This window comes from Ptychodera flava, chromosome 14 (assembly GCF_041260155.1).
Source record: "Ptychodera flava strain L36383 chromosome 14, AS_Pfla_20210202, whole genome shotgun sequence".
Taxonomy (NCBI): Eukaryota; Metazoa; Hemichordata; class Enteropneusta; family Ptychoderidae; genus Ptychodera; species Ptychodera flava.
Window position 1 is genome coordinate 18690824 of NC_091941.1, and position 26426 is coordinate 18717249.

General features: G+C 38.9%; 2 protein-coding genes across 2 annotated transcripts in view; one reads left to right on the top strand and one right to left on the bottom strand.

The window, feature by feature from the left end:
* Nucleotides 1-556: 556 nt before the first annotated feature.
* LOC139149627 (prenylcysteine oxidase 1-like) lies at nucleotides 557-13548 on the bottom strand. Its single transcript, XM_070721462.1, has 5 exons — nucleotides 13192-13548; nucleotides 9592-9667; nucleotides 7059-7495; nucleotides 6035-6229; nucleotides 557-4997 (listed from the first exon to the last, which is right to left on the bottom strand). Exons 1-5 carry the CDS (start codon nucleotides 13412-13414, stop codon nucleotides 4438-4440), a joined length of 1491 nt encoding a protein of 496 aa, XP_070577563.1. The 5' UTR covers nucleotides 13415-13548; the 3' UTR covers nucleotides 557-4437.
* Nucleotides 13549-16575: 3027 nt separating this feature from the next.
* The window catches only part of LOC139149628 (dynein axonemal heavy chain 6-like), a 90638-nt gene continuing 80787 nt past the window's right edge, over nucleotides 16576-26426 (top strand). Inside the window, 9 exon segments of the mRNA XM_070721464.1 lie at nucleotides 16576-16679; nucleotides 19036-19340; nucleotides 20172-20362; nucleotides 21088-21269; nucleotides 21953-22371; nucleotides 23061-23200; nucleotides 24060-24227; nucleotides 25160-25272; nucleotides 25822-25884. Of these exon segments, the coding sequence (XP_070577565.1) occupies nucleotides 16672-16679; nucleotides 19036-19340; nucleotides 20172-20362; nucleotides 21088-21269; nucleotides 21953-22371; nucleotides 23061-23200; nucleotides 24060-24227; nucleotides 25160-25272; nucleotides 25822-25884 (1589 nt within the window). The 5' untranslated portion in view covers nucleotides 16576-16671.

Genomic DNA, 26426 nt, shown 5'->3' on the forward strand with positions numbered 1-26426 from the left:
TTACAGGTCAGGAACAGCTATTGCTCAGCTTTTAGGGCTTCATTTCTTCTCAACATTGCTTTATGGATGTACACAGCTAATTTGAATAAAATAACAGAGTTCTTTGATGAAAATAGAGAGATGAGTTTTTCAATAGTCGGATTGACATTTACATAGGCAGGCAGAAACTTTTCTCGAAGTTCACTATACATCGGACAAAACAATAAGAAATGAATTTCATTCTCCTGTACTGTAACATTTCGTTTTTCACAAAAATAACAATTTCTAAGTCTTTGATCAGTGTGTGCATGTCTTCCTGTTTCAATCGCAAGGCAATGGTTTGAACAGCGGAATTTTGACAGAGAAAATTTAAATTTCAGTACTTGGACATGCTGTAGGTAACACTCTGGTTCAAGTTGCGACTTGAACAAAGAATAAAATCTAAGACGCGGAGATTCACTAACTACAGCATACCACTCTTGCCTATAACAATCTTTTAGTCTTTGAGAAAAGACAGATAAAAACAAACTGGGATTACCCACTTGTTGTTCGAGCCATACCTCACCAAAACCATATCTCATGAGTAGACCTTTTATTTTTGTAACCCAATTAACTTTACCTGCTTCATCTAAGTCTTTTAACATAATGTAACAGGATTTCGGATAACGAGAATCGCTCATTTCTATAAGTTTAAGCCAGTAAGCTATGCATTTTTTCATGTATATACAACTTAATGGGAATCTCCCACATTCACCCAAAGTGGCTTCATTATTCACACCACTCCCAACACCAAGTAAAAATCTACATAACTTAAAATGTATTGCTTCAATAAAGGAGAGTACTCAAAACCCCATATCTCAGCACCATAGCATATAACAGGAACTACACAGCTGTCAAATAATTTAAATGCATTTTGTAAAGACATACCCCCAGTTTTCTTAATAGCTATTTGAATTTGTGTTAAGGCTTTTCTACCTTTGCTAGCCAGATCGTGTTTTGCTGGAGTCCAACTTAGTCTAGATGAAATTAACAAACCAAGGTAATTATAATGCCTTACACTTTGTACTTCTTTACCCATGTAAAACCACTTTTCATATTTCTTTAAAATGCCGCCGTTTCGAAAAACCAAAATTTTTGTCTTGTTTAAATTTACTTTCATGCACCACTGCTTACAAAAACGCTCTAATTGATTAATTTTGCGTTGTAAAGAAATCGGCAAATCTGCATTATCTACAACATCATCAGCGTACATAAGTAAACCTAAGCATGGCAAATCTTCACTGACAAATATACCATCCCTTTCATTTTGACTCATATATGTGTACAACTCATTTATAAATAAACTAAACAACAAAGGGCTCAGCATGCAGCCTTGCCTTGTACCAATATTGCATTCAAAATAATCCGTTAGGCCGTTACTACACAAAACACATGATTCTAACTTAGAGTACATAGAACGTAAAACACTCAAAACTTTGCCATGTAAACCATATGAAATAAGTCTATACCATAAATAATCGTGCCTAATACAATCAAAAGCCTTAGAAAAATCAACAAAAATACAATACATTCTCCCCTTTCGATTTGAAAGATACTTTTGTGCTATCGATTGTAAAGAAAATACATGATCTATGGTACAATATCCTCTCCGAAAACCAGCTTGTGCTTCAGTTATAATATTTAAATTATTTACCCACTTGACAAGGCGGTCATTTAAAATTTTTGTAAATATTTTACTAATCACTGACAGCAGGGATATCCCTCTGTAATTGTTTACTTCATACACTGATCCCTTTTTGTGTAGAGGATAGATAATACCTCTACACCAAGAGCTCGGAAAATTACCAGAGACTAAAATAGCACTAAACAAGTTTACCAGGTAATTCGATAAAATATTGGCACCACATTTGAACATCTCGTTCACAAAACCATCTGGTCCTGGTGACTTGTTATTTTTCAATTTATTAATTGTGTTTTCAATTTCTGTTTGGGTAATGGGCGAATTTAACAAAACTGGTTCATTTCTATCACACAGATCGCAATACCTGTCATGTTTCATCAAATTGCTCTGTACATGATTATCAAACGCAAAGTCACCCGTAGGTACATTTACATTTAACAAATTGCGAAAATAGTTGTACCAATCTGAAGCTGTTACTTTATTATTTACAGATCTAGTCCCACTACCTCTTAACCTCTTGATCGCCGACCAAAATTTTGACGGATCGTTGAGGTTTGATAAATGCAAAGACTGTTGATCCCGTCGATATGTTTGAAGTTTTGACTTGCAAAGTTTCTTATGATAGTTTCTAGCTTCAATATATTTACGTCGTGTGGTTTCATTGCTCGATTTTCGAAATGCTTTCAAAAGCTGAAACTTTTCATTACGGAACTTATTACACTCATTTACTTCAGTTGAGGTATTGTAATACTGATGCAGGCAAAACTGATGTTTCTAATTCTGGTTGAAATCTGTGATTTGTGTCATTTATTGAGTATTTGTCGTCATTTACGTAATAATGCGTGAGTCCGAGTGTGGTGGACACGATAAGTTCGGGTGGCTGAGTTACAGGTGTACGTAAGACGCCGGAAATGGCCGATCTGCGCAAACTTATTTCATCCGAGCGCAGTTAAGTTTGTGCCTCCACTCAACGTCTCCAAAAAAGTTCGCAATCCTTCCACTTTACCCTTTATGAATTTCTGGAAGAATGCGCCTGGGAAATACGGTGACATCGGCAGAAAGTAACATCGGCGTACCTATCCTGGATGAAGTTTACCGTAAACTGTCAACAAATGCTCTGAAGACTTGTTCACGCAGCTACAGCGCCGGGTATAACCTCCCGAGTTCAGTGATTACTTTGACACCTATTACGATTTATGTCGCAGTGGTCATCGTCACAATGTATGGCTGATACTTTTGATGTTGTTCGTCTGTAAATGAAAAATATTTTCCGCGTTTCCACCTACATGTTTAAAATTTCCAAATTATCATGTTAAATCTTGTTGAGAACTGACTTGGGTGGAAGCATATTGATAATGGAGCCAGATATCCTTGATGGTTCATTGATTCGATGACACTTTGCGTTTTAGTGTCTCTCAAGTAGGGCGATCAAGTATGATTTATTAAAATGATGCAAACGGTGCGATGGTACATTCAAGGTCCTTCGAAGTAGAATATGTGAGCAACCGAAGCGAAAATCGCATGCTGTGACGCTATTCATGTATTTAGTGATAACTTTTGAATTTACGTTCACGTTCTGGGCAGGAGGACAATGTGAATGTGCGGCCTAACTACCTAAATCAATCCAGTTTAAAGCAGTCATCAAGTCTGACAACCCGGTTCATTGCTTTGTCAGTTCAAGTCAAAGAAGAAAATTTGTCTTGATTAAGAAAAATTTTATTCATTTAAATTCAATTCAAACAAAAGATCGTGTGTTATTACGAGTCTACTTCGCATAATTGTATCATCGCATTAGCAACTGGCATCGCCTTAATCTGTTCGGTACAACCCTCGAAATCCGCGTCGTCTCAACTACTAGTTACTTCCACCCCCCCCCCTTTTACCTTTCTGTTCACGTATAAAAGAAAAATTACAAATTTTATTTAACAGAGTAATAAATATCAGTGGCGATCATTTACATTCCAAGTGACAGAAGGATCCATAGAATTGAAAAGACATATTGGCCATTATGGAGTCGGGAAACCACGAGACTTTGCATACTGAAATCCTAAAAAGTCGTAAAAACGCAGTTGTCCTACAGGTTTGAACCAGAGCTCATTCTTTTTTCTGCTTAACAGTAAAAGTGATATCCTCCATTTTCGTGATAAGTTTTTCTGAGTTTTTTCAATTTTAAACAGACCCCGTCGGAAACTGTCCAAAAAATAATCCAATTTCGAACCAAAATTGACCAATTTATTTCATAACCCACTCAAACTGCACTCGCACTGTAAACAGTGAAGTCTTGAAGTGATGTGATGTGATGTGAGCCGGAGTTAATTAAAAAAGGTGCGATGCAGCAGAAGAAGCAAAGCAATAATCGTGAGAGTGCCAATTTCTCATCCCCAATATGTTGAATAATGTTTCTGAACTCAACGATGATACTACTTGTGCGTCAATAGAACTCTGCAATTTCACGTCCATGCATTTTGCCGCAGAAAACGAACTGCATTTTGAATAGTGCCGTACAACCATGAATACCAGATGGTATGATCTTGTAGGGGTAATGAAGTGGCCAATCAGACGGGGGCCTAGATACCCCCAATCCTGGATAAAGGGGAACAAAGCGAACAAAACATGCCTTGCTGAAGGACGCGATGTCGAAGTCGTGTATCAATGTCATAGTTGGCGGAGAGGGAATCTAGCCTAAACATAATACAAAATACACCCCTCTTTATTTAATTAATCGTAAGTTTATAATAGGCGCTAATTTGGAAGGGGATAACAGTAATTTCAATATTCTATGTCAGTATGAATTTCCACATACTTGTGAAGATAATGATTAATTTCGCTTGGATTGTTGGAATTAAACAAATAGAGCAACTGGCATTAAGGCTTTCCTTTCCAATCAACAGAGCTGCATTTCGAGCGGCTATGACTGAACCTTCCATCTGACTCATGACGTCATTCATTACACCAATGTTATACAGACCAGGCGACAATACCACATCTTGGTAAGTAGCGCCACCAGCGGTGTGGGGCTCCAAAACTGGATGTCCGAAATCCCAGTGGTGTTCAGCACGAACAGACGGGTTGATAAACATGTCTTCAATATCGACGGTAAAGTTGCGGGTCGTTGTCACTTTGTAATAGATAAGATCTCCCATGCTTATGGACGTAATGGAAGCAAGGCCGCTGGCTTTGCCAGGAATACCAATGATGAACCCGGAAACATTGCGATCAGGGTCCTCGGTGAAATATTCCATATTATAGCCCTCTGCAGTAACAATGTAAGAGTACGCAGCGTACCAATCCCTCGCTGGTTTGCTCACAGGAGGATCAAAGTTCTGGAAATTTATTTCTGGAGAAAAAGTACACCGACAGAAGGTGGATGTAGCTAGAAGGCTTTGCGTAAAGCTATGAGTGGCTGCACAGGACCCTATTCAGGGATGGAAATGTGTTTTTTATGTAATAGAGGAATGGGGTATATTCTGTTTCGTACATTTACTAAAACGACATCCGGAAAGTGCACTATACTACTACTCTGTTCATACATTTCACGCTATTGATATTCTGTGTGATGGTTTTCTCCTTCTTATGCTGAAGTGTTATACCCCACCCCCTGCATAGATCTAATACCACGTCCTTGTTTTCTGTGAGTTTTCTTAATTGAACACCAGCTCATGTTCGATCATTCCATTGAGTAAAAATGTATTGCAGCACTGGTAAGTCAAGCAAAATGCCATACTTTCAACGATAACAAGGTTCTAGCAGCGGCCACTTTACCTTTCTCTGTACCTCGACAGTAACAGCGGTCAATTTCTCAATTTTAGCGCGTCTTTATGCTCAACCCCATAAACAATGCCAAACTGCTGAAGTTTCGTCCGCATTTCAGCAGTTATTTTTGGCACAGGCTTTCGTTTACAGCCACTCTGATGGCTCCGATAACTACACCTGATAAAACGTCATCGACAGGATTTCATTTCTTACATTGTGATGTATATTCAGAGATATGAAAACTGCAGTATGACCCATGCAAAGGACAAGAACAATGCTAACATTAAAATCCCCCGAGGGGTACTCCCACGGAAAAGGTGTACCGGTCACTATATCACGAAATAGTCTCTGAACATGGGTCGAGAACAAAGCAAATGTCCCATGCTTTAGGAAAACCTTTACATGCAACAGAATAATAAAAGGGGAATTTCCCCAAATTTGTCAAGCAAACCCCTAACAATGGGTCATACTTTTGGAATATACACAGGTACATGTTTTCACCTTGGTCGGCACATTCCCGCATGAAAATATCAGGAGTATCCCCAGGGATTAACATCACACGCACTATACCCGTTGTCATCTGAATAATTGAAAAAGAGACAGTACTGATTGCATTCTGACCTGTGGCTTCCAAGGGTGCTGCGATAACTACGTAGTCGGCATACATTTCACGTTGCTCGTTCTCTCGTTGGTACACCACGTTGAAACCATTCGACAATCTCTCTACCGTTGTTACTGTCGAATTCAGGAAAACCTCAGCTGAAGCTGCCTCAACAAGTGCGTCAACCAACTTCAGGTTACCGCCAACAACTCGACCTAAAAGGTAAAAACATTAAAACTTTACAGAAATACATCGATATAATAACAGTTAGGACGGTAACCTCTGCAATCTACCTGACGACATTCATAAACATATCATGTTTCATTGAAACGAGCTGTCCTGTTGCTCGTCGTACAGTACCTAGGTACAGCTGTCAGTATAACCCAAATCGTGAAAGAAACAAGGCAAACTTTTAAAGTGTGTTGGCCTGCCGATTTCCTTCCGATGAACACATGCATACAAATATACTTGCATGCATGCATACATACATAGATACATACATACATACATACATACATACATACATACATACATACATACATACATACATACATACATACATACATACATACATACATACATACATACATACATACATACATACATACATACATACATACATTTCATTACGTATTTGAATGCTCCCAGGGACAGAAATTTTGCACTCTCAAATTTCTACAATTCCTTTCTGGTCTACCAATCGTGGGGATATTTAAACCTGTTGGAGTAACAAACATTTTCACAGTCTTAGTTTTCGAAGATTGGAAATATTATTTCCCCCATACTGTGAACACAGGGATTTTGAATTTCAAATATCAGTAAATGTTAAATAATTTATTTCTCTTGTACCAAACTTTGTACAGTGACCCGTTACTTTCATTTTACATTTGGTAAGGGATGATTGAAAGTTTCATTGAGGAAGGGCTGACCAAAGTTTAAGTCTTTACTTTCGAGGCGATACCCTGATTCAGATAAACCTCGTGTTTCCTCATTTCCAATGTGTGACGTTAGAACATTAGATTGTTGTTACTAGCAAGATCATACCTGTCCCCATAAACGCTGATAGTGACGTGTACATGGAAAATACATGACTTTCCAGTCCTTGAGAATTAATAAACTCCTGCAGGGGTGCCATCGCCAAATCTTGAAGTTCGAGATTTACGCTCCCGTTTGTGTAATACTGTCGACTTTCAAGAGTCGGCCATTGTCCGAGTGCACCGTAGGACAAGAATTTCTCCATCTCTGAGAAGGTCTCGTAGCCCCTTAGAGCATAGTTGTCTTCCATCCTGACGTAGAAATCAACTGTTCCGTTTTCCAGAATTTCCATAGACTCCTCGTGGGCTTTAACAATTTCTCTGGTGTCGATCAGATGCGTGCCGTTCCATGCAGTGAAGGTAAACGGTGACACAAAGTTTGGTTCACCGTCAAAATCTCTGTCTGTTCTATCGAGACCCATTTCATCGACCAGTTCCTTGATGTATCTACAAGGAGACTTGACAAATTTGTAAGTGATTGCATTTACATCGATTGCCTTAAAATAACCATGCTTGTGCTAATGTTTTCAATATTTCAATACAGGCGATACGACTAAATCCACGTAAAGCCTCAGAACAATATGAAGACTTGATTCAAATTTTGGTGGCTAATTTTAACTGCCCTTGAACAGGGACATATAAGCTCTTCAGAAATCCATTACAAATTTGGGAAGTCTGGCAAAATCATATCCAGTTTTCAAACAGTATGATTACAAAACCATGCCAACAATCACTTCAACGTGGGGCAAAACATTTTGGGTGCCCTCTTCTGCGAATTTTAAGCAAATAGCAAACGTTCTTGAAGATCTTGACATTAATGCAAAGAAGACGCATACACATATCAATATAAATGATGTCGAACTTGACTTTTATGAAAGATTTTAGTATATTGAATGGAGAAGTAGTTAAAACTGCTGTCTGTCAAATTATGGTACTAACTTACAAAGAAATCAGTCTATATATGGACGTGCACCGATAAATTCAACTCACTTTTTTAATTAAAAATTGTTAGTATGTAATGTAAATAAATTGTAGTTACGCGTTTTCATTATCGTCCAGACACTTTCGAATTGAACTTTTTTATGTCAACTGCAATTTCCAGTTCTACTCCAAAGTATGTTGAGAGATACATATGTTAAGCTTGTCAACCGAGCCTGTACATGTTTAGACTGCACTGTTATTGATGGCAAGTGACTTTTGGTCAGAATTAGAATTAAAGTGTAAACAATAAAGGCGCTGTATCGACCTGAAATGTGGTGGGTGTTTCAAGATTTCTTTTGGACGGAGTTGAACAAGAAATTTGGAGTGACGCAAAAACAAAACTAGTTCGAAAATCATCAAAAATTACCGCTACTGGCCCTTTTTAAGTCTGGAATGAAGTATGTATTTCAAAACTGACAGCCCTTTTATAGAGTAAGATTAAACTCCAGGCTGGAGTTTCCAGGTTCTTCGCTGGAAGGGTCAGTTTATGAGCCCTATAGCGACCCTGATTTGTGTCAACCGAAATAACTGTATTTGGAGCTATGAAGAAAACTCTGTGACAGTAACGTATGAGAGGTACAGTAAAACACCTCCACAAATTACGGATAATTTGACACAAAAGTAATATAAGAAAGAAACCCGGATTTTGAGCCAGCGCTTTTACATTAAGTATTTAGACGCGCATGTATAGTGTGAGTTGCACGGGACCATGTTGACAACAGAACAGTTGTCATGTCCGTCCCAGGGATTTGGGGGGGGTAGTTGTGTCTCGGTCTCAGCACAAGTTTCTTGTCGCTATCGTTTATTTTTACACGTTTTAGCATGATATATATTGTAACATGATATAGTAGCATGATATTGTACAAGATTTATACTATCAACGTTTTGGTGTCTCGGTCTTATTTTAGCACTGCTTTTGCAAAGATTTGTTTTCTACTTCACTGTGTAATGTATTTGTCCTTTGACAATCTTAAGCGTTATTGTATCACTGTGTCTAGTATCTAATGCGTTTGATTTCCCAATGCTCCAAAGAAGGGACAGTATCCAAAGCAAGCAAGGGTAAGTTACTAATCTGTGGTCGCAGTCACCAGATTATCACCGGAAGACCTTTGACAAAGTCAACAACCAGCAAGGGTATAACAGGGGGACTTTTGCTGGTTAGTATTTTGTTAACTTCGTCAAAGTTCATCCGGTGATAATCTGGTGAGACCGTAGTAGCTCACACTTGCCTGCTCGCTTTGGCAATTGGCAACCACAGTCATGATAAAATAGTACAGATTATCATACGTGACACTATGCATGCAGCTATAGCCAGTAGAGAAAACTAGGGTCTATGCTGCAGTGAAGAGAACAATTTCAACAAGAAATCTTCAGAAAACCAGTTAATAAGACCAAGACACTTTTAAGGTTGATAGTATAAACTTTTATTGGCGATACATATCATACTTCCACGTTTTAAAACTAAATGATAGCAACAACAAACCTGTGCTGACACCGAGATACACATACTCCCACCACTGGTAAACGGACGTGACAACTGTTCCCTACTGGTTTATACATACCCATGGTATCCAGCCCAAGCATAACCGCCAATGCCGAAGACTTCACCGTCAATTTTCACATCATAAATACGGCCACCTGATGTGGGTATAGCCAGGTTTAGGGATACCAAGAGAAAAATTGAGAAAAGGAATAGACGTAAATGAATATAACTAAAAGTAACGTACTAGCATGTATTCAACTCGTTTAAAATTGTATCTCTGTACACTTTATAAAAAATGGCGTTAAATGAACATTGTCCTTATATCAGTAAGTAGGTACAAACACAATGGTATAGTATCTGAAAAGGGCAATCACGGCTGCTCTGGTCATTAAAGCAAAATACAATATTCGCGAAACGGTAAACAGTACAATGTAGTCCAAAATACAAGTGCATATTTCCAAAAAAATACACGTCGTAAGCGTGCTGCTAGGGGAACTGTTGTTTTGAAGTTCGATCTAAACTTTCAGACTTTCTGTAGACGGGAATGTATTTTCCTTGAAATATATATAATAATAATGGAATTATCGAATGATAATGAGACTCTTTAGTCAGAGATAGTGAACTATTCTCATTTAGGGGAAATAATCCTTTTCGGCAACTTATAATGCCAGAACTGGTAAGCTACAAGATTTTATTATAAAACACACGATGATGTATATTATTGTCCCACGTCAATGCACTATGTACCCGACAATACTGTGGAAAGGATTTAAATGGCTCAAGGGAAATCTTGTAGTAACTATTTTTGTAGACAAATTACGGTATTGTTTCTTAGAGCAGTTTATCAAGTGTGAATGATAGAGCTATTTGTGATTTAAATATCATATCCACTCGCTATAAAAATAATGGGTATAGTTCAGTAGACAACTGCTAAAAATCCTCGAGACGTTATGCAATATTTTAATGATCAAGAGAAAAACGTTTTCTGATCATTGTCCTGATGGTATTTCTATTGTTTTAAATGACTGCATCCTTTCTTCAGTTGATGATACTGTTTGTAATCCATATCCAAGCAGACTCGTATGGAATGATGGTACAAAACAAAAATGTCTAGAGTCTTTGCAGAGTTCAACAACTCAAGCCAAACTCAGTATTTTGTTGCCTGTAAACAGTTCTATTTCATGTGCTGCTTCCTTTGAAGCTATCATCCACAAAGTCCCTAAGTTTTCTTTGAAAAAATTGCACCAAGACCTAGCTATAAAACATCAAAATCAAAAAGAAAGAAAATGCATCCTTGGTTTGATAAATCTTGTTATTCAGTAAAACGCATTTTCATATTATCATGCTGATTTAATCGATACATGTCAATTAAAGATTCGGTTCGTAAATTTGGCTTACACTAAATGATAGGTATTTTCGATCGCTGTTTGGCTATTTACAACCATTTACAAGGTGTCAATCTTGTAATTTTGGGGCTAGCTGATTCCGGAGTTTTCAGATCTCACGAAATTAGGTGTATTGTGGGATTCTGGCTTTCCAGGAAACCTCTCTAACCTTTAATCTCTAGTCAGAGGAGGGACTTTAAGCTGTAATACATTTACTATTCGACGCTCTAGTTATTTGTATTCTCATCAGGATAAACTTGATTAATTCCTTACCTATGCCTCTCACAAATATGTTAGGACAGTTAAGGGAGAGTTTAGTTATTACGGCCGGGGGGCGGTAAAATCCAGGGTGGTCACCTTAAAGGGACAAAGATACTGCTAGTTTTATATTGCAACAAATATTATTCATAGTTTTCTCATAGACTACATAGTAAATCAACATCATCAATGAAATCCAAAAATCATTTTTTTTTGTATACACATGCACTTTTTACCTGCCACTTCAAGCATTGTACATTTACATTAATTATCAAACATATTTAAATGTACAGATTTAGCTTGTTTTGTATGGGGGAATGTTAAATAGTTTACCAAATAGACTCCCATGTACTGTGGTTTAATATTTTAGGACGAAGCACTATATCGGCCACATTTTCCCCTGTAATAATTGCGCAAAAAGGTGACCCTCCCCAAAAGGCGTGTGTGAAATTTCATGACCTTTCAAAAATGCTTGCGCAAAAATATTGAGGCCCACCTGTAATTTCTGTCCAATCCCTTTGAGGAGCGGATTCCAAAATTATAGCAAGTCAGAGGAGGGATTTGAACACATTGTAAGTTTGTTGGAGGGGGCATTTGAAAAAATCTGAGAATTTTTTTGGATTCTATCGCTTCCGCTCCCCGAAGTGATTGCAAATGCAGCTGTACTCAAGCAATGGGAGGGGTGTAATGAAATTTTTCCAATCTTATAACGGGGGGTCATCAATATTTTGGTGCAATATGTAGGGGATTCACTTATTTTGACTGATGCACAGGAAGAATTTGCCGGCCCAACCCCGACCATTAACTGAATGATCCTGGGTATTGCCTAATTCAAAAGCCATGCGCCGCGTGCCCTGTTTCCCGCGTGGCAGTGCGCCAAATTTCACGGGCCACGATTCACATTCTGCATGTCTGTGATCGACAATTTTCAATTTCAGTGTGACCTCCTACAGACATGCTCTTGCCACTCCCGGCTTGACATAACACCTACGTGCAGGCTGACAGCTTGGGACGACTTTCAACTGGAAATAGTATCAAGGTACTGCGTAAAACATGACGAAAGGGGAGATGGGAAATACGATGTGAATCTATGGATAAGCCGTTCGCAGCATCCAAGTCTGTTCGCTTTTAAAACATCGAATCGGGGGAAAGTTGAAATTTTTGATAAGGCAACTAACTTCTTTGGCTGGGCTACGATTCTAAAATGTGTTTTAGGGACTAGACAGAAATTAGGGAGACCGGTGTGATTTTGGGTGGTCGCGATTTTTCGCGCAAACATATTTGAAGGGTCATGGACTTTCACGCATATTATATCTTTTGGGAGGGTCACCATTTTTGCGCAACTATATGAAGGTAAGATGTAACCGATGTTTACGCGATCTTCTTGTTGAGAATATAACACCTGGCTTCAGCTAGCCAATCAGATTGTGAACTGTCACCTGATTTTCGTCAAATTACTTGAAAGTTTGCATGGAGGAGGTAAATAGTAAAAGTTAAAAAGTATTCTTTGAAATTTCAAAGGTGAAATGAAAAATTATGTAAATTACGCTGTAGATTTCAAAGGTAAAATGAAAAATTATATCAATTACGCTGTAAGATATTATTGATGTGGACTGTGACACGCACGGGAGGGTCACTGTTTTTTGCGCATGAAAATTAGGGAGGGTCACTTGTATTCTTACAAACACTTTTGAAGCTTAAGTGTCAATGTTTTTCGCGCAGCGTCATTTAAACACTTGTGTTCCGTCCCTTACTGTAACAACCTTGGCCCCTACATGTAGAATTTATAAACAACACATACGTATAAAGGTCACCACTTTATGCATATAGAAGGTGCCATTGAAGTTCTGATGGTGATTTAACAGCATAGACGATCAATTAATTAAGCAAACTGGAATGAAAATGCCTCTGTTTCTAGCTTAAACGGCAGCTCAGAGCGTGAATAGCGGCCCTTCAAATTTCGCACGCTGGCACTTGGAACTTGAGCACACAGCACTCAGATGGCTCTTGAAAAAGGCTAATAGTTTCTGGCTTACCTATACGTGAGTCTGTCTCCAGTATTACCACGTTGGCGTCGGGCAGAATTTTCTTTAAATAGTACGCACACGATGTTCCGCCGATGCCAGATCCAACAATGACCACCGTTGGGTTACCGAGAGAAGAAGTTGCGTCGACTGTTAGTTTACAAAGTATGTTTTGCAGCGAAATACATAAACAAAGCAGTGAAATCCATGACAAAAACATTTTGGTCGCGATCATTGCGGTACTCTTGGAAAAAATCACTGAATCTATGGTCAAAAGAAGCCAGTACCGCTATATATAGCGTGAAGTGTTTTACTCTGCACGACGATCACTCCGCCGTATATACACTCTGCGACACATCAGAAATCCATATCGACTATCGTTATCGGAGTCGGCAAATAAATTAACTGGAAATACCTTGAAGTCACTTGAACTTGTTCACCTTTAATGCTCTAATAAATCAACGTGGCGAAAAATCTGTCACGTTTCTCCTTGTTTCATCTACAGCCGCTTTTTGTTGGATACGCGGTTGACAGCCCCCTGACCGACTGAAAAAGTGAAGTTATAAAAACCAATTCGCTGCAATACACACATATCGCCAAGTTCAAAGACTGTTTCCACTCTCACAAAAGGGCGCAACTTATGGGGAGCCCATAAATATTACAGGGGTGTGGTTTTATGAAGATAAGATAACGATAAGATAAAAAGATACAATGAAGATAAAGTGCTAAGCCATTAGCGTCAATAATTGTAGCCTTGGTTGTTGGTGGGGATTGGGCTTCTGTCGTGCGGCTCGCGCCTTGCCCCAACCAAGTTGGTTGGTTGGGGCTGTGGCAAGGCGCGAGCCGCACGACAGAAGCCCAATCCCCACCAGCAACCAAGGCTACAATTATTGCAGCTACTAAGCCATATGCCCTTGGTGTCGTTGTTTGAATAAAGTATATAACATATAACGTGTGTGATTCATTCGTAGTGACATCCTTCACTTGTGATGCTAACTTTAAAGTTCCCCCTGACTTATTCTTTGCCGTGATGACTCCCGACACACAAACCAGAGCTCGACTCGGAGTCGGTGAAAAGAGACCAGTGTCTGTTGATGTGGAACAGGCATCCGACATGCATCTACAGCTGCAGTTGCTCAGGGGGGGGTAGGGTAGGGTAGGGGTGTCTTAGTCTCAGCACAGTTCCATTGTTGCTATTGTTTATTTTATTTTAATCTGGAACCATTTTATCGCATTTCATGTCTTGTAGTTCGAAAAAAACTAAAATAGGATTGATGCCGTTTAGTTTCAGAAGAAAATAGACAAGAAGACCTTGTAACGGGACAGAAGCTGTAACCGTTGATAATGGTTTCAATATTTCTTTGCAGTGTATCAAATAAAGTTTCTTGCTGTCTCGGTACAGCATGCTGAAACACACAATGCCCAGTTTGTCAACAAAGCATGTATATTTAGCTACATGATAGTTAGGGGGCACTTGAAAAAATTGATCATATCGATGGGGGAATTTGAATTTTTTTGAGGGTATTGACGGGGATCAAGGTTTCAATCGCGTTTCCTCCAACCCTTAACCCTGCTCCTCACGAGTAAGCTTATTTGTGCATATCGCATACAGCCTTATCGCATGAACCCTCGTGTCTTTCACACAGTAAAAATCTTGCATTTACTTGTTGAGTTAGTGCTCAGGCCTTCGGAAAACATGTCCAATAGGTGCACAATATTTGCTTTCTATTTTTCTCGTTTATTATTTCTACGTTTCTCGTCTATTGACCGACAGCCGCATGTATTTTTGAGTGAGAATGTCCCGAACATTTTGCTGTCTCTTACCTAACTACATTCTCCTCCGAATCCCCGTAAGGGACCGTTCAGTTTTTACGACCGGGGGGCCGGCAAAATCTTGTCGCCGGTTTTTAAAACAATAAAGACCCCCCTGCATTTTTTGTGAAAAAAAGATGACCCCCCTTTGTCAGACGAAAAAATTTGATGACACCCCCCCCCCCCTCCATGGCTGAAAAATAACTAAAACCCATATGTCAAATTTACCCGCATGGTTTGGATTTGAACTCTGGTACGCGGCGCACTTTATCCATGTAGCAGAGATGCCAGTGCACAAACAAACGTCTCAGCCACATCCATGCAAATGTCTGTTAATTAGGACAACTGTAAGGCAATTTTTAACTTCATTTCCATAGACAACTTATGTCCATCACACTGTTATGCAAATTTCCCTTTTTGTCTCAGTGCTACCATTCAGGGCCGCGAGCATGTAAATGGTCTTTCAAAGATGAGATAGGCACTTAACCAGATACTTCTGTAATATGAGTTGGCCGCCGAAGGCAGCCCGCTGCTTATTGTAGTGGGTTGGCAAGTCCGGGCCTGCCGGTAAAGAGGGTCATGGGCCATACATCGATCATGGCCATTGCATGAAGTAAACCTATTTATTGTAGTGGGCCGCCAAAGGTGGCCCGCCGTTAAAGAGAGTCGTCTCGATCATGGCCATTGCATGAAGTAAACCTATTTATTGTAGTGGGCCGCCGAAGGCGGCCCGCTTGTAAAGAGAGTCGATCATGGCCATTGCATGAGTTAAACCTAATTGGAGTGGGGCCCCAAAGGCGTCTGCCCGTTAAGAAAGTCATGGGCCATTACATAAAGTCAATTTATTGTAGTGGACCGCCTAAAAAGGCGGCCCGCCAGTAAAGAGGGTCGATCATGGCCATAGCATAAAGTGAACTTTATTGTAGGTATTATGTTTTTGAAAATGTGGTGATCCCCCCTTTCCTACCAGTGAGAAAGCGATGACCCCCCCCTTTGCGGATTCAAAAATTACGATAACCCCCCCCCCGGATTTTGCCGGGGCCCCCCGGCCTTAAAAACTGAACGGTCCCTAATGTGCTTTGCAATCCGAAAAATTCAAAACACAATTGTTTTCAATTTTAGCCTAAAAATAGTAAAAACTGATAAATTTCAGTCAGAACAGTTTGGATTTTAGAGGACGTTACGCAATATACTGTTCCGCGTCAGCTCATTTACCCGTGGACCACAATTTTGCTGGTGAAGATCAAACGCTATTGAAACGTGCACGGTGCACTGCAGATAATCACATTCATGTCGTACCAAAATGCACAATGGTCAATATAAACATGGTTTGTATCTTTTCAGGGTTGGTGAGCATTGCTTATGCATTTTCATTTGACTATCTCTTTAGGCCCCTTTAATTTTCCTATAGATTGTTGAATCTATTTTAGTCATTGTTTATCATGTTTATCAACAGTAACGGCAGACCGGCAGAACTAGTTGGAGATTTTAAAGTGACCTACGTGGTCATACTTAATACTCTATCAGGACTTAGGTAGACCTTCGTCCCGTCGTATTGCATTGTGGGTACATGTTTCTAAGCAGAAATGGCGGCCCTGGAGAAACGAAAACATTGCTGAGAGAAGTGGATAATCAGCATGCAGCACATAAAGTTTGATCGCTAATGTGGATTCCTAGCTCATGACCGGGTAAAAGAAACATAAAGGTTAGCTTAAAAGTCTTTATTTTATCGCTCATGCTTTTGTTACAAAGACAGATCCGTTAGTCTCAACGTATTCAGTTGAGCTCCCCGTAACGCAGGACGCTCAATTGGCAACTGTAACTGACTCAATACATGGTACAATCATTGACTCACGTCCATTCTGTAATGTTCTTCACAACGAACTTTGATCGAGGTGACCCGTCAAGTACAATATTGCAGCTAGCAAACCCCGGCGACACAAAATCGCACTTTCAAAGCCATTCTTGCAAGAGTGGCTTTGAAAATGCGATTTGTCTTGAAAGTTGAACACGATCAAGTCCGCATGTTGTGTATGTGAGTCACTTTATGACCACAGTCCCTCAGGGTGTACTCTTTCCATAGCTTCTTATCAACTTGAAATGTTGCTAAAGTGTATATTATCCTATACATTGTAGTAATGAAGTGTGCTATCTCTGTGTGATTCATACTGCTAGTGGTAGACCATATACTATTACGGTTTCTAGACGTTTCGGCACCAAGTCGTTTCGGCCCAAGACGTTTCGGCCTCCCGATTTCAGTCCCCAAGTCGTTTCGGCACCGCAACCCTAGACGTTTCGGCACTGCTGAGGTCTATCTGAGGGAAAATGTGCTGGAGCGTAATGTTGCACATCCAAGCACTAAAAAAGTAGTGTCAACTATCATTTATGTACATGCTTTAATCTTTGTGAGAACATAGTAAGAAACCGTAAGAAAAAACATCATTTTCAAATCTGTGACACAAGTTTATCGATAGCAATAGCCGCCGACACAGCAAAAGTTTGAAAGCGGTGCCGAAAAAGCACAGCAAAAGTCACACAAAATGCACATAAAAGTACTGGTCAGAAGGCAAAGGTCACGCTTACGAATATGACGGGTCAGTCAATTACTAAATAGTTTGAAAAAAATTGAAACAGGGACGCCGAAACGTCTTGGGTTGCGATGCCGAAATGACTAGGGGCCGGAAATTGAGAGGCCGAAACGAATTGGTGCCGAAACGACCAGTTACCTACTATTACTACTGGTACTGCAAGAATTTAGAATAAATCTGTATCTACTGTACAGTACACTGCAAGTGGCTGGACAGAAAACTTCACCCCTTTTTCCAAAACAATAATTCTTATCAAAGGTGACATGAAACTCCATCAAATTATATATTTTTGAAAAGAGTCTAAAGTTTAGTGTGGTAGCACAACTTTACTTTAAGGATGAAGGGGTAGATATTTGAGGTACAAACTCTCAATTTTGATATTAATGATGAAAATAAATGTAAGTTAAAAAACTTGATACTACTCTATGAAATTTTGATATCTCATTTGAAAAAGAGTATGTTGAAAAAACCGACAATTTTGTTTTTCCATTATCTATTGTCATGGCAGGGGTTGACAGATGAACATTTAAAACAGGATAATCAAAATTGAATGATTCATATACACAATTGACAATTTTTATTGCCAAATAAATTTCTTTCTTTACTATGTACATGTATAGTATTTAAAGATTTGAGAAAATATATGCCATGTCATGTGCATCGCCACCTTAATTTAATGTTACCTTGTTGTAGTTGTTAAGTTGCTTGTATTTTTTCAAATCTACACTCTCGATGTCTTTTTAACTACAATTTGCATTTTCCTTTTCGTGCATCATGAGGGAAATATGGGAGGTAAGCCAAAGCAAATTTCAAAACACAGAAAAAACATAAAATTTGAATAACATTTTTTTTGCTCTTTCTTTGTTGTTTGCGGTTAAATAACAATGTGTGTCTGTTCAGGTTATTTATGGTTGACCTTGATTAAATTGTAGTTTAGTGAGCGTGTGTCACAGCTAACTATTTTACAGTTTGAGAATAATGTTCTGTCAATTTTTATGCACATTTTATGTTTGTTTACATTCTTTGAAAGATAAATATTTATCTCGCAATATGTAGCTTAGTTTGCCCATTAATTTGACAAGCTGGATCTTTCACTAAAATTTTGTCTCTAAAACAATTCAATATATTCAGTAATATTCGCATTTGCTTGAGTTGTATATAGTTAATATAATTAATTATTTGAACTTTAAGCAGCCTGATTAAACTCAAATCTGTTTGTCAGCAAGAACTAACACAGAGGCTTCATAAGCCTTTAACAGGTTTTGCTTGGTTTCCTATGTTGTACAATGTATATAATATTGATTTGTGTTTGAAACAATGAACAGAAAAAGTGCAGATTTATGATGATCATAGCACACTGATGATATGTTGGACTTTTCTTTTGTCGTATTACATGAATTTTGGTCTCCCTACCCTGTCAAACCTTGATTGACCCATATCATCTCTTTCTTTTCAGGTTTGGAAAAAAAAATAATCAGCAAAACACAAGGATTATGAGCAGCAGGAGTGTTTCCAACCTTTCCAGCGAGTCTGGCCTGGAGCACTCTGGTGCGCTGTTAACCAGTGAGCTGGGTATCACTACAAGCAATGATACAGGCAACTCACTGGCATCACAGAGTGCTTCCACGTCAAGAAGCTCCCAGCCAGCTCATCAACATGCATTTATAAACTCCGCAGGTGACCCTAGGAATGATCAGTCTCCAGAAACAATGAACGGCCATCAGAGCAGAATGAACGGAACCGGACATCAAGTCCATCGAGGTAGGCATTCCACATATTGTGTATTGCACCAGTGGCTGCTAGCATTAAGCTTTTGAAATGAGAGAATGAAACTCGCATCTAAGGATTAATTTATATTTTGAGTCTGGTTAAATCTCTCGGACAGTTTAGTCCATGATGTCCAGAGAGCTATAGTAGAGTAAGTTTGTTAGACTTTAAATGGTAGCTCTGTCATTATTTTGTACCTCTCACAATATATATGCCATTGTAAAGTGTTCCACTGGTATGGCATCCAGTGAAAATGATAGTGCACACAAATACCCAAAGAACAAGTACATGTGCATAGATATGACACTTATGTATTCTTATAAAAAATGTTTTTGAAAAACAAGTTATGTAAGGGGGTTTACAGTTTGACTGTTGAGCTAGTTAACAAATATGGCTCAGGAGAAAGTCTATTTAAGGTAGAATGCGCCTCAAGGACAGATGTTTGAACTTTAAAAATTTACAATTCTGTTCTGATCTACCAATTGTGGGTGGGGGGGCTCATTTTAAAGCTCTTTCAGTTGATTGAAAATTTGATTTTTTCCACATAGAGTTAATATAGGGATGGTGGCCATTTTTAATTTCAAATATTGGTAAATGTTAGGTAGTTTGTTTCTCTAGTACCAAACTTTGCATGTTGACCCCTGATTTCTATTCTAGATTTGGTAAGAGAAAGTTTCACTGAGCAAAAAGTTTGAGCAAAAATTAAAGTTTTCACTTTCAAGGTACATACTACCTTAATGTGGTGATCCTCCTGTTCAAATCATCTTTCATATCCCATCCTACCTGCTAACATGCTGCATACTCACTTATCCCTCCATGGCCCAGGTAACATAAATGGAACCCCACCGATACCACCAGTGACATCACAGAAAGCGGCAAGCAAGAAACAGCCGCCACGAAAACCTCTCGATTTGATGTCGAGGTTGTACGACAAGGGCACAGACTCCCAAGCACTGCAAACCATCAACGCTGCCAACAGAAGAATCCAGAAACAGAAACAAGAGTCTCAAGACCAGGTGAGGATGTTTTTTTTTCCACTGAAAGGGTTAATGCATGTGTGGAAAAGACCAAATTTATATCACATATAATACACATATAGTTCCCTGTCCCAGTTACCTTCATGTTCATTCTGTAGGAAAAGAGCAGCCGTCAAGGCTGTTTGCCAAAACAGCGTTAGAGAGTGGGTAAAATTTATTGCTTTCTTTAGCAGGTTATTTTTAAAAAGTCAAGTGGGATTGGTAGGGAGTAGGGTTTAATTGTTTTTGGAGGTTTGGGGCAGAGGTGAGGGCAAAGTTGTGTGGCAAATGGAAAGGGCAATACAGAGTTCTGCAATGAGGAGCTTTGTACCTCGTTGGAAGTGGGAAGTTAAGACATAGGTCAGATTGTAGAAGGATGACAGTTGTTAACAACTGTTATATTCTTCGCTATCAAAATTTTATTTGATTAATTAGAATTAAAGTTTGTTTGATATGCATTGAAATGGTATCTTTACATGTGAAATCATATCTTGTTACAATTTATCACATTGGTTAGCAGACTATTCCCAACTTGAAAGAAAGATGAGTTGTTGTTTCGTTTCGATGGTGCTTGTATCATATTTTTCTTAACATGTCTGAGACACTATAGCCAGGCATATCCAAATATATCTAAGTGCTGATGTGCAAGAGTAAATGATTTTTTTTGGTCTGCTATATGGTGTATCATAAAATGTTCAACTTTCCATTTTCCGCCTCAAATACAGCCTCCCAGTGTCGCACCAAGACCGCCATCGGCTAAAAGCTCTGCACCAGCTCCAGCATTTCGAACGCTGCTCTTCAAGCGTGATCAAGCTCAGGCCATAGCCAGGAGACAGCAGCTGAGAAGACGCGGCAGCAACTCCTCCCTGGACGAAGAAATCGTCAAGGCTTTTGCAAAATCTGATGGGTGAGGAATAAGTACCGCACCTAAAAAATACTGAGTCCATCTTCCTCATGATATTAATCATTACTTATCTAAGGGTACCTCTAGTGATGAATAAATACAAATATACCCCTTAAGACAGTGTTGAATTGTACTTAGCCCAGTGTTCCCTAGTCTGGCTGATAATTTTTTCCTGTATTTTGACCAGTGGACTATAAAAAAAATGAGGCAGAAAGTGAAAGTTTATCAGTCTAATCATGACTCAGCTAGAATGTTGAAACCAGCATGTTTATGACTGATGCTACTTTCCAGATTTCACGAAATTAGAAGATAAAATTTTGTCGACATTAGGACTTCATGCAGCTTAGGAGCATATTTTAAATAAACTCACAAAAATCTTGCTATTCGTTCCTTTTCCATAGCCTGTGTGGACTTGTCGTGCAACCATCTGTGTTGTTTGTGGAAATTGAGTTTACATCACAAATGGCAGCAACTTTAATTGAAATATTAGTAATTTTAGATGTTGGCATTCATATTCTACAAATTGCATGGCAATCCTGGAGCATAAAATAATCATACCCATATGTTTTCTTGAGCTACATTGGAAAATTTAAACTTTCAATTTTCAAGATGTCGTCTACCACCCCAGGTGTAATGTGTAATGTTTCTATCTGTATTGATCAAAGTTTCTCATTTTGCATCGTCAGTGCAACTGAACAGAAAGACCAAGAGCAGGCAGCGCCACCAACCCCTCCTGGAAGCAAGCAGTTGAAACGGGAGGCCAGTAAGGATGCCATTGAAAGGCCAGACAAGAGCACTCAGCTGAAAGATGACGACGCAGAGAAACAGGACGATGTCAAGAGAACAAAACTTGACGCAAATGGTGAAACAACTGAAGCTGCTGGCTCAGGCGATGCCGAGAGACCCAAATCACAAGACATGGCTTCAAGACCGGATACTGGAGTGTCTTTCAACTTGGATGTGTCGCTACCACCCACAAGGGTTGGTTCTGCCAAATCAAGGTCCGGTTCCAAACCTGTAACGCCAGCATCTTCTGCTTACTCCCTCCGTCCTGACCCAAGCATAGTACTCACTCACTTGAAAACAAACATCTACGATGATACAGGTGAGAGATACCTACTGAACACTTAACCTTTTCACCCCAAATTCCCTGTAGACAGTTCCACTATCACCATTGAAAACGATGGGTTTAGGCCAAACCATCATTCTGGCAAAGCGGAACTTGGCCTACAACCAGTGGCCACACTTGTGTAGTGGTCATTTTCAGGTATCTCATGAATTTTGACACGTTAATTTTGTTAAAGCCCCTCTACAGAACAGCAACCTCTCTTATTTGATCAGTGGCCACCTTTAGATGCTCGAATTTTATAGAAGTACCTTGGTACACTGGTAAACATTTCAGACTGAATGACAAGCAAAAACATTAATAACTGCAACCTATGAGTCTGTTTTGACTATGTATTATTTGTCTGTATTGTGACTGTTGTTTCATAAATGAAACGTGATATTTATGAGAATTATGGTATTGAATTGTGTGAACTTTGACCCTGATCTCTTGCCGTGTTCACCATTCAGTGGAACACCTATCCGTAATGTAATGCCACACCCACTATTTTACGAAATGTCACCTCCACGTGCAGTATTTGTAGTCTCTTTTCTCAACAATTTTGATTGTGTGCTGCATGAGCAGTTGTGTGGAAGATCCCTATGCTGTGCAGTCTTACAGTCCCAAGTCATGTTCTCAACTCATCCAGTACACTGTGTCTTTACATGGCTGTCTCTGTTTGTTCAAAGAACCTGAAAATGATGATGCCATGTACCACCTTATCAGAATGCGTAAGAAGTTGGGTTTGGTGACGGAGTTACCTCACTACGGTCCCGGCATTGAACAGGACATGGAAGGGATAGAGACCAGAATAGATGATCCCATAAAGGTATTCTAATCTCAGACTTCCCTTGCTGTCAACATGTATGAGCAGAATTTTTTCTTTCTTAACTTTGCGAATGAGCTCTGTGGATCAAGTTGTTCTCTTTGTTTGTGTATCTGTAAATTTAACGTACAATGTTCTATACACCTAAAACAGCAATGATGATCCTAAAAAATTGCTATTTTTGAACTGCTTAGATTGTTGATGAGACATAATGACTCGTTTACATGTATGAAATTTGTTTTAGGGTTTATCAACATACATGTAAATATGATGTATACCTCATCAAACAAAACTTTAATGTCAGGCATGAAAGGCTGCAGTAACCCAGCAATGTTTTGATTTCAGTACTTTTGAAATTCAAAAAGGTTGTTTCATAGAAGTTTGCATTTGGATTGCCCAATAAATTTTAAGTTCCAAAAATTGACTGCTCATCACTGGCACCCTTGTCATCTGAGCTAGGGAGTATGAACACATGCTATAGTAGCTAGGGAGTATGAACACATGCTACATCCACCGAGCATGCAGCCTGAAGCAGTGAGGTGCCATATGCCTTCTTGAAGACTTCCTAGAATAGTTCAATCAGAACAACAACTCACCCTTTGAAAGGTGTCCATTCAAAATTGGAAAACGTTATGCAACATCAGCATCTGAAGTCATACCCAGGAACAATTCCCAATTTCATGTAGTCTGGGGTCAAATATTGACAGTCGGCGTCAAACTAAGATGTATTAAAAAAGTAACAAATAGATTTGCCTCTTCAACTGATCATGAAAGTGCACACATGCAATACAAAGTTACCAATACCACAACTTCATAGGGCCTCTTCAAGTACTTCTCACGATGAAATTTGTTGTTCTTTCAGCACATGTTGGAAGAGTTTGTAGATGATGGAGAATTTTTGTACGCACTGCCCAGAAACAAGGATGATCCCAGAGGGCGCTATAATCCATTTGATCTCAGAGTAGTGTCTGCTCACAAGGCCAGATCTGCTAAGCAATTCTTCACTCTCAGCGGAACTTGTGTAACAATGGTAAGTTTTGACTTTCTCCGATGCCAATACCAGTGATTTCTAGATTTGAGAAAAAGGAATTCTCATTAAAAGTTAACCTAAAAGTTTAGACACAGCAAAGGTCCACTTCATATAACTGATTTAAAAATTTAATAAGGGTATCATACTTTACTGCTGCATATTCAGGTGGTGTTGACTTGTATAAGAAAAGTGTTAACTATAATAATGATTTGGCTGCAGTGCTGCTCCACTGTAAGCTGCCAAATTAGGCGTTACCCTGTTGAATAATTTGTGTTTCCACAAGTCAAATTACTATACAGCAGCACAATTAAAAGCCTTCCTTAACTCTGTGACAACAAATCCTTGAGAAAAAATGACTTTATACATAGCTTTTACAGTGTTGCTGGCATACTAAGCAAATTCACTAGTACAGTGCTTCTCCTTTAAAACAGCTATGCAGAAATCCAGTGTAAATGTCATGTCAGTGCTACAAGTATCACATTTTCAGAAAATGCAATTGTAAAGATTACAGTTTTGAAAAGAAATGACTCAAGAAAAACAAAAAGTATCAATTAAAATGCAACATTTGTGTGATTCTTCGGTTCAGATATTGTCATACGTGTCAATTTAAACTACATTATGTGTGTACATGAGTGAAAATGCTGAATGTTTGCATTAGGATTTCCAGTACAGTAGTAGCTAGAAGCAAATAAAGAGAAATCAAACAGAAGGACCATTCATCTTTATGGAATATGCTATGCCTTTTTTGAACACAATGTAATACACGAGTTGCTGGTACAATTAGATGTTGTGATGAGACAAGTTTTCTTGGACAGCATTCCAATTTTGGAGAAAATTCTGCAAAAGAAGCTGATCTGTTTTGTCGTTGTATGAAAATTGTAATCAATTGTATTGAGGAAGCACTGTGTTCTGTTTTGTTCAAACTTTTACAGAAATATGCAGATTTACCGGAGGACAAGGCGTTATTTACTCCAGTGATGCAATGGCTTCATGAAAGAAGACTTTTCTATCTCATATATGACCACCCAGTCTTTGCAAAATTCAGGTGAGATCATAGTTGAGATAACTTTTCACAGTTGAATTGTCTACCATTTGGAAATTTGAATGCGATATCAAAATCAGTGAGACTGAGCATGATTTGGTTTGTGTGCAATCACCACAGGTATAGATTCATGTGATGTTTTCCTGAAATAAAGAGCAATGCTTGTTTGTAAAGAAAATGTAATCATCTGTAGGCAGAGTTATTTCACAAATTGCAGATGTACGGTCAGTAGTTTTTTAATAGTAGTTGTCTTCTGACATTTCTATCAATGATAAAAGAGCGTTGAAAAAGAGAAAGTTTCAAGCGCAGTGTTTGTATTCTTTTCAAATCTCTCCAAGAACTAGTGATTACTTGCAGAAACACTTGTAATATTGGTCCACTGTTGCCTCTGTATGAAGCTGCATTGGTTAGAATGTGAATAAGTCACAAAAATGTTACTGTAAATAACTTATATAAATCATAAATAGCTTCTTCTGAAGTCATCATTATCTTCCTTCCCCCCCCACCCCCTTCCCCATGGGAGCATTCTAATATTTTGTGACTTTTCTACAGGATATGGAAACAGTTCAACATTTGGAGGATGAATGTCAGAGCACAGAAAAACTCAAGCAGCAAGTACGTACAAAAACTTGATATTTTCATTTTCTCAGACTAGTGAGTAGTTATTGATTTAATAGGTAAATATGCAAGACCCCCCTACTCATATCTTGATCAGCTCCATCAGAAACTCTCAAGACTTAGCTTTGTTAGTCCCCACGGACACCGTCCGGGGGGACTTATAGGTTTGGTCATGTCCGTGCGTGTGTGCGTCCGTGCGTGTGTGCGTCCGTGCGTGCGTCCGTCCGTTCACGCAGATATCTCAGAGATGCAAGAAGCGATTTCATTCAAACTTGGTACAAGGATTACTTCATATGTCATACAGATGCACGTCGATTTGTTTTGTGATATGATTCAATATGGCCGCCAGGCGGCCATTTTATTACGATTTTTTCATGTACAGAGCCATAACTCAGACATGTTTCAACCGATTTTATTCAAAGTTGGTACAATGACATTGACCAATGTCATAGATATGTACATCATTTTGTTTTGTGATACGATCCAATATGGCCGCCAGGCGGCCATTTTATTACGATTTTTTCATGTACAGAGCCATA